At 44.9% G+C, this 9,507-nt stretch overlaps 1 protein-coding gene across 1 annotated transcript; it reads left to right on the top strand.

Moving 5' to 3' along the window:
- Positions 1 to 1,379: 1,379 nt before the first annotated feature.
- Positions 1,380 to 8,958, top strand: PGRMC2 (progesterone receptor membrane component 2). The gene is made up of 3 exons (XM_072119395.1): positions 1,380 to 1,911; positions 6,337 to 6,492; positions 7,597 to 8,958. The coding sequence occupies exons 1-3, from the start codon at positions 1,626 to 1,628 to the stop codon at positions 7,692 to 7,694; spliced, it is 540 nt and encodes a 179-aa protein (XP_071975496.1). The 5' UTR covers positions 1,380 to 1,625; the 3' UTR covers positions 7,695 to 8,958.
- Positions 8,959 to 9,507: the final 549 nt, after the last annotated feature.

Genomic DNA, 9,507 nt, shown 5'->3' with positions numbered 1-9,507 from the left:
TGTGTGGGGACTACATATATACTAGGGGCATGTGTGGGGACTACATATATACTGGGAGGGGCATGTGTGGGGACTACATATATACTGGGGGCATGTGTGGAGACTGCATATATACCAGGGGCATGTGTGGGGACTACATATATACTGGGGGGCATGTGTAGGGACTGCATATATACTGGGGGCATGTGTGAGGACTGCATATATACTAGGGGCATGTGTGGGGACTACATATATACTGGGGGTATGTGTGGGAACTACATATATACTGGCAGGGGCATGTGTGGGCAGTGCATATATACTGGGGACTTGTACAAAACCTTGAAAGTCTGTTTTTATGCCTAAAAAATGATCATGTGCATGAGGCCTTTGGACCTAGGTCAAACATCAAAAACAACTTTAATGTATGTCCCTAAAATCATGTTGTGCACAGGTAGACTAATAAAGTTAAATTGGTAGAAAAATAAGAAAACTTATCTCTGGGCTCTTGGAAAAAGAAAAGGAAAAATGGGACATTTATCTTAAAGGAAACCTACCACTTGTAGTGGCAGGTTTCTGATGGAAATACCGGGCACCAGCTCAGGGTGAGCTGGTGCCGGAGCTTATTTTTGTTAGTGTTTTAAACCGCGGTATCACGGTTTAAAACACTTTTTAAACTTTATAGCCGGCGCAGGGAGGTACGCGCTCGGCGCTTACCGTGCGCGTGGCTCTCATTCACTTCCTATGTAGCCGCGCGCACGGTAAGCGCCGAGCGCGTACCTGCCTGCACCGGCTATAAAGTTTAAAAAGTGTTTTAAACCACGATACCGCAGTTTAAAACACTAACAAAAATAAGCACCGGCACCAGCTCACCCTGAGCTGGTGCCCGGTATTTCCATCTGAAACCTGCCACTTCGAATGGTAGGTTTCCTTTAAGTCTGGAAACGTGTGTCTAGTTTTGGGGGGTTTTGTAAGGTTTTGAGCTTGCTTGATTTATCTCAGTGGTTGATAAATGAGGCAAATGAGTCTGGGGGGTTTGTGAGACTTTCGTCTACGAAGTCTCAAATGTTATGTGTGCAAATTTACGACTTTTTACCGAAAAAAATTTCAGATGTCCCCATCTGGAAACTTATGAGAAATCATTCGCCCCACTGAATAAAACAACATGAGGAACATGTGAAACGGCAATAAAAATCGCAAAAAAAGAAAGAAAAAAAAAGTTTGATAAATGTGCCCCTATGTCTCGGTCACTGCACCATTGATTCTCCCCGTTGAATAACATGACGCAGTGCGCTCCCTCTGGTAAACACATGTACTGCATTCCGCAGCTCCATTGCATTTCTCTTATTGTACGCTCGGTAGAAGACTAATAAAGTTATTGAAAAAGAAGCTCCTCTCCCTTTTCTCTCCTTGACTTCCATCCAGCGCCCTGAGCTCGGCTGACGTCACTAAAGCGCGCGCTGTGTCGCCTCATCGTAACCGTCGCCTGGTGAGCGGCCACGCTCCGTCCCGCCCCAGCCCCCGCAACACCGGGACCCTTCAGTCCGTTACTTCTCCCGCGGGAGCTCGCTTTCGGGTGTGCTGCTCCGCGAGCCTTCCTCCCGGCGGCTGTCGTCCACTGGTGACCCGGGAGGAACCCGGCGCGGGTGATGTCGGAGGGGCAGCTAGACGCCTCCGGGTGGGGCTGGGACTACGTGTGGATCGTTCTGCTGAATACGGGGCTTGTGGCGGCGCTGGTGTACGGGGCCTGGCGGGTGTACGGGCGCTGGAGAGGGAGCGGGACCGGGGCAGGCAGCGCGTTACCCCGCATGAAGAGGAGAGACTTCACCCTGCAGCAGCTCCGGGACTATGACGGCGCCAACAACCCGCGCATCCTGCTCGCTGTCAACGGGAAGGTCTTCGACGTGACAGAAGGCAGCAAGTTCTACGGGCCTGGTGAGAGGGGGCACTGGTGTGATGGGAGGTGGGCACTGCCCTGACTGCGGGCTCTGCTATGTACCTATGTCATACTACCCCTAAACCAGTGGTGCTTTTACCCCTATTATGTGGTCACAGTGATGGCTGCCCTGGTGAGTGGTCTTGTCCACACAGTCTGTAGAGGCCATCTACAGTCTGTAGGGGGGTCCCGCACGCAGGGAGCTCCTGTCCATCTACAGTCTGTAGAGGGGTCCCTGCATGCAGGGAGCTCCTGTCCATCTACAGTCTGTAGAGGGGTCCCGCATGCAGGGAGCTCCTGTCCATCTACAGTCTGTAGAGGGGTCCCTGCATGCAGGGAGCTCCTGTCCATCTACAGTCTGTAGAGGGGTCCCTGCATGCAGGGAGCTCCTGTCCATCTACAGTCTGTAGAGGGGTCCCTGCATGCAGGGAGCTCCCGGCCATCTACAGTCTGTAGAGGGGTCCCGCACGCAAGGAGGTTCTAGTCATATGATACCTGTAGAGGGGTCCTGCACGCAAGGAAGTCCTAGTAATATGATACCTGTAGAGGGGTCCTGCACGCAAGGAGGTCCTAGTAATATGATACCTGTAGAGGGGTCCTGCACGCAAGGAGGTCCTAGTAATATGATACCTGTAGAGGGGTCCTGCACGCAAGGAGGTCCTAGTAATATGATACCTGTAGAGGGGTCCTGCACGCAAGGAGGTCCTAGTAATATGATACCTGTAGAGGGGTCCTGCACGCAAGGAGGTCCTAGTAATATGATACCTGTAGAGGGGTCCTGCACAAAAGGAGGTCCTGGCAACATACAGCCTGTAGAGGGGTCCTGCACATGGCAGGGACCCCTCTGTATACAGTCTGTAGAGTGGTCCTGCATCCAGGGAGGGCCATATAGACTGGACACCGCATTATGATTAGTCAGTGGAATGTGACCACCCCACAGTTTGGGACTTGCAGGGCGAGCATGTTCCTGTTCTTTAGCATAGTAATAGTTTGAAGAGAACCTGTTGGCTTTCAATTTAAGACACTAAACCGTTGGTCCATAAGGACCTGTAGTTGTTTAGTGTCCTAAATCGCCCTGTATGGTACCATACATGCAATGAAGTTGGAGCACTACACCCCAGATCCATTGTGCTTGCGCTGTGAAGCTGTGGTGTACTGCCTCACTGCACAGGTGCCGAGATCTCCAGACTGAGGTAACTATATACCATTTGTGTTTTTTTTTTTTCAAACACAGAGGGGGAAAAGTCCCTTTAAAAGTCAGCAGAAAAGCATCTTGGTATTGCCTTGCGGGCCTGTGATAGGCTGCAGTCACAATCTAAGAGTCTATTTAAGGACATCTACCATCAGGATTAAGGATTGTAAACCAAGTACACTGACATACTGGTGTGCGCCCTCTTTGGTACGATTTGTTCTTCTAATGTCCTGGTTTTTACAAAAAAAAGGCTTTTAAATTATGCAAATGAGCCTAAGGGGCTTCAGGCTCCATTAGCATCTATGAAGCCTTGAGCCCGGGCTCATTGCATAATTTTTAACTTTATTTCTTAAAAATAAGGGAATACGAAGCTTTAGGAAGAGCAGATCCTGCCAGAGAGGGCACACATCAGTATGTCTATGTACTTGGTTTACAATCCTTCATCCTGGAGGTAGATTTTCGTTAAACCTAGACATCAGCCCACAGGGGAGTAAAGGATTATTCTGGGTGCCTGCACCTCTGCACTGGTTTCTTAATAGACTTCCTCTGGCATGGTTTTTTTTTTTTTTTTTTTTTTTTAAATATTGTTTCATAGCAGAGCAGACATGTGTCACTTTTCACAGTAAGTTTCTGTTAATATTTTCCTGGCAAATAGTTGAGGCAGAATGACGCCACATTCCATAAATACAAGAAAACAATCCTAATCTCTTTCTACAGATCGCCTTTTGTCAGGAGGTGAAGAAGCTTTATAGGAGCTTCTCAGATGTTCTGGTCATGGACTGTTTTCATCGACTCTCACCGTATAGACGTCTGCAGACCCCTGACCTAGCTCGTGGTTGGTTTTTGAAGCTACAGCAAATAGCACGCATAACTAATGCCTACCAACAGCACAGGTTGCTTCTAGGGTCAGAGATTAATAGCTCGCTATGTCCACAATGCTATCTGATGTTTCTACCTCTGCTGGTTACTGTTTAGATTCTTTGAGTGGTTCAATAGAGGAGTTTTACATGTACTGCTGTATCCAACATAACCAAGAAGATTGCACCTGTAACCTTAAAGGACACCTGTCATCAGGTCTGTGTCACTTGTCCTGTCACTACTACCTGTTGGAGCAGCTCACAAGGATCCATCCCAGCCTTTTTCTAGTTATTTCATACATTATTCATTGTAAAATCATCTAGTTTTTATCATGTACATGAGGCTGGTCACATGGTCAGAGGCAGTGATGTCACCCCTGTTACCCCTCCCCTCTCCTCCCCCTGCTCATGTCTGTGTGTAATGTATAGTAAAGCATGGCTAGTGTGTGTGCTGCATCTGCTGACATGCTGCATCCTCCTAATATACAGGTGAGAGACACAGACATCATCTACACATGAATCTGACATGTTCTGCTGTAACATGGCTGCAGCCTGGAGCTGCTGTATCTCTCCTAAACACACACACACACACACACACACACACACACACAGGCTGCAGGGGGCGTGGCCACCAGCACCAGGAAGCACATCATTATACAGCCTCACATCATTATACAGGCTGTCAGTCATGCACTGGGGGTGTGGCTGTGCCTCCCACTCATGAATAGAGTGGACAGCTTGAATATGCTAATGCTTCATTGGACATTTCACAGGTCATTTGCATACAGCTTTAGGACCTTATTGCTTAGGTTTACAGGCATGTAGAGGGACAATGAAGGGATAGAGGCAATGCTCTCTAATGGCAGTTTATGAAAATATATTTAGTTTAGGGGGGTTTTTTTGCATGACGGGTTCTCTTTAAAGGGGTTTTTCCATCAAACCCCTAGTGATGTTAACACAATAAAGATCATTTTAACCCCTTACTTTACAATTTTACTTAGTTTTATTGCTTTTTTTAACTCTTCACTCTCCATGGTGCTCAGTGCAAAATCGCAGGGTGTGGGCTGGGACTCTCTAGCAGACACATTATGACCCATCTAGTTCTATGGGGTGACAATGTGGTTAGATTATCAGGGTACAAGGTGTATATGCACTGTCATCTGGCTTCTGACATTGTACTAACACATTGACAAATAGAGATGAGATCAGAGATGCATGAGATCCATTAAATGCAGAGTCAGCACTGCTACATCTATTATCAGTCTCACAGATATGTACCTGCCACCCACATCCCCCGGATCACTTATCTCTTTGTAGCTTGTAGTTTGCAGCTTGTCCCTTTTCACAATCTCCTGCCAGGAAATGAATCGGTCTCTGTGAGCTCCGATGCTAGGACTGCAGGGGGCGAGGCAGCACGATCTCATCCAAGATGGCCGCCATCCGACCCCAAGTCTGAATTTACAGGGTCGGATCTATGGGCAATTGAAATTGTGTACAGCCGGACTGATAGAGACAGGTTGGACTTGTCTGTGAAATGCTGCATATTTGTTAATAACAGTGAATTGGAGCATGTGTTATTTGGTATCCCTGTAATTGTACCAACTTAAGGAATTTGGGGCGCACAGTGAAAGCAGTAAAATCTAAGCCCATAAGAAATCGGCGCAAAAGTGTTTTTTCACCAATTTGACACCATTTGGCTTTTTTTTTGTTTTTTTTTACTCGCTTCTCAGTACATGGCATGGAATATTCAATACCATCACTAAGAGGTACGATTTGTTACACAGAAAACAAGCCCTGACACAGCTCATTACATGGAAAAATAAAAGTTATAGGTTTTTGGGGAGGGAGTAAAAAATGGAAACCCAAACTAAAAAAGGGCCTGGTTGTTAAGGGGTTAACTAGAGAGAAGGGTTACAATGGTTCTTTAGATAACTATCCAATGCTCTGGGAGTTGCACATATATCACTGAGGTTAATGGTTGGGAATAACATTTGCTTGGCTGGCAGTCACATGTGGAAACCTCTCATGATCAGTCACCTCGCGTCTAGCTTGTGTGTTTTAGTAATACTAGACTTACAGCTGTGCATTCTTGTAGGGAAAGCAATGCTTTAAGGACTCAAATCTGTCTGACTAAAAAAAAGAAAGTGTCCTGTCGTATTTGGACTGATTAACATCTTCTGTGAAGCAAGCAGCCCATAAAACACCACCACCAGCATAACTTTTTCATTGTCAATTTCCACAAATTCTAAGAAATCCAGTTTCTCTTTGGGGATATACACCACATGGGATCTAAGCTGAAATGCTTACTTGTGCACTGTGCCGTATTGATATTGATGCTCTATAACAATTACAAGGTGAATTTGTCTTCTTTACAGATGGACCATATGGGATATTTGCTGGTAGAGATGCCTCCAGAGGACTTGCTACTTTTTGCCTTGATAAAGAGGCTTTACGAGACGAATATGACGACTTGTCAGACCTCAATGCTGTACAAATGGAAAGTGTTAGAGAGTGGGAGATGCAGTTTAAAGGTACAGTATAGCCATAAAGGTGCACTATTTGAGACAACCCCTTTTGCTAGATCATATGTGTTTTAAAAAAACATTAAAAAGCCAGAAAATGGCTTATTGGTGTTCTGTAAAATGATGGCTAGGACCCATTTGCTGTTGTGTCCTGCAAATCTGTGTATCTAGCTCAGCAGACTGATTTGACTTTATTAACCTGAATAGAACTTTTCTGCAGTTAAGAATTTCATCTAGACTGTGGATTTGTGCAGGGTAAAACACTTGATTGTTGTCGGTACGTGAATAAGGTACTGTGCCGAGGACAGGACTATGAGCATCAAAGATATAAATGGTAACGTGTCCCAACAGAGCAACAGCACTGAACTGTTATCAGGATCACAGTACAGCGCTGAAGTCCAGAAGTTTTGTGCGTCCTCTTTCACTTTGCGTGGAACCCTCTTCCCAGCAGTGTTCGGTCCATGAATCCCAGACCAGTGGATGTCAGTGCTGTACTGTATATCAGTATGGTGCTGTTGTTCAACAGAGACATATTGCACCATGTATATACCAACTCTCTTATAGCTCTTTCTCCGGCACAGTAATTCGGTTGTGAAATCCAGCCACAGACTACAATGGTGTGTTTTATCCCCAAGACTGAAAAGGGTTAGTGCTGCTGTTCTTTAATCATATATAGATATAGTCTAGTAATTTTCCATCATGTAGAAGGTTTTACCTTTGCAAATATAAAGTGGTGCTGGACTTTGCACACTATAGCATGCGGTACCTGGGGAGCGATAACACAACTCTGCTTCCTTGTACATCTGGTGCTGTGTTCATAAACCTAAAATTTCAGGTAGAATAGCAGAAGTTCAGTAACTTCAAGTGACTTGTTCTATATAGTGTCAGTAATGGAGATTATTTCCGCAATTATAATAACCTAACACTGTTCATATGAGCTGAAATGATGAGCATGACTCCTTCCTTCTCCAGAAGCTTAGTGAGACATGAGTGTTTGCATTGTTTATTGAAGCGTGCTTCACTCCTGGCAACAATGAACCGGAAGAGAGAAATGCTTGTTTATGATTTGGTACCTACACGTGCTGATACTAACAGGGACTTTTCTTTTAACAGAAAAGTATGAGTATGTTGGGCGGTTATTGAAGCCAGGAGAAGAGCCGTCGGAGTACACAGATGAAGAAGACGTTCGAGACCACTCAAAGCAGGAATGAACTTTAACAACCAAAGTCAGGAGCCTTTCAGAAACTGCGACCTGGAACTTTCCAAAAATGCAAACCTGGATGTTGCGGGTGGATAATGTGCTCAACACTAGTGTCCAGATTTTGTACAAAGATGACCCTGCAAGGAAGTTTTTATTATAGGCATTATCTGACCCTTACTGCCAACAATTTCCTCCACCCTTCTGGCCACTAAGCAGTTGCTGTATAATGAACCATGGTCCAGGAATCCAGTTTTGTGAGACGTATATATAGCTCTACATGTTTTGTCAGTAATTTCAGACTTGTATTTGAAATCTGTCAACACTAGTTCCTGACTCCCTGTAAATCTAGCTGGGCATTACCATGCCATAGTGCTAGCTGGTACACTTAGATCCAGCCTGGGCAGAAGCAAACACTTTGTGGTATCCTGGTTCCTGTGTGATAAATCCCTTATCCTTTAGCTCCTTGCTCCTTCTTCTGGACATTTGTCAGTCTGCACTACTTAAACCAATGTTTCGATGTTAAGTCCACAGTAATTTTGTATGTACGTTTTCACTAGCAATGCTGGGTCTTAGCATCTCATTTCTTTATTTTCCGGGAAAACTTCAGGTGAAACTTAAAGATCAAGCAGATTTCCTTTTTAATTCTACTTTCCACTGTCTGAATGTCCAGCACTGCAATGGTAGGTGTTGGCTTGGGGGTTTGTGAATCCATTTGTATTAAAGGCAACCTTTATAGCAAATCGTAGGATAGTTATGGTCTGCACTCATGATGAAATCAATCTGAACAGCTTAGCTGCTGCAGAGGCCTCTGATCCATTAGTAAAATGTGGCGCAGCCGTCTCCAGCAGCTCAGCTGTTCCCTATGTGCCTTACTTCTTGTAAAGACTTGAATTGCTTTAAGGGAATAAAAAAAACCCAACATGTATTAGTTCGGAGTCACTGCAAGCAGCTTTGATACTGAAGTTGATGTTCTGTATTGACTGGAAAATGTTGATGTCATTCTGTGTAAATAGAATGGAGAAAACAAGGAATCTTCAGTATTACTGCCATATAATATGTTCTAGATAAAGATAGCATTGTATGGCCAAATGCAGCCCCCCTGCCCCCAACACTGCTTTATTTTGCTCAGAAGAAAAACAAAGTTTAGTCTACATGTTTATGTGGAGTAGTCTGTATGCTTGGGGAGAGTGTGTCTATTTTGCGAGATGTGAGTTGTCTTCTGAGGAAACTGTAAATATGGGTAGCATTTTAATAAAGCATGTACAATAAAAACACTTGCCGCCTTTGCTTCCATGTCTGAGGGGTTACAGGGGTTCTCAAAAAGTCTGTGTTATCGCATCACACGCTTGCATCTGGTGATAACATGCCGGCCTGCTTTAAAGGAAACCTAATATCAAAATCAAGGGATGCTTATATATCCAGGCACTGTGACTGTGGTAATCTTATATTTATCTATGACCTCCTTCCTCCAGGGGGTGTTACTAGAAGTTTCCACAACACTGGAGGAAATGCTACTGCACAGTGTAACAGCCAGTGAGGATGGGTTAAGTCAGTGGTGGCGAACCGGTGGCACTCAGAGCCCTCTTTATGGGCACCCGTGCCATCACCCTATGGCAGGGTTCGCCACACAGGATTCAAAGCCTCTTGCAGTCTCTGACAGCCCAGGACCCTGGAAAGAAGCTACAATGATAATCAAAACTTCTACTCCTTCTTTCTATTGTATTGGTGTCCTCAGGTGCCTATACAATTTAAACCTGTGACAGCAGGGAGTAATAAGTTACTCCTTAAATTGGCACTTTAAAAAAAAAAAATATAAATAAATT

Source organism: Engystomops pustulosus, chromosome 1 (genome assembly GCF_040894005.1).
Source record: "Engystomops pustulosus chromosome 1, aEngPut4.maternal, whole genome shotgun sequence".
Lineage (NCBI taxonomy): Eukaryota > Metazoa > Chordata > Amphibia > Anura > Leptodactylidae > Engystomops > Engystomops pustulosus.
Note: the sequence above shows the minus strand (reverse complement) of the source record. Positions and strands in the feature narration are given on the sequence as shown.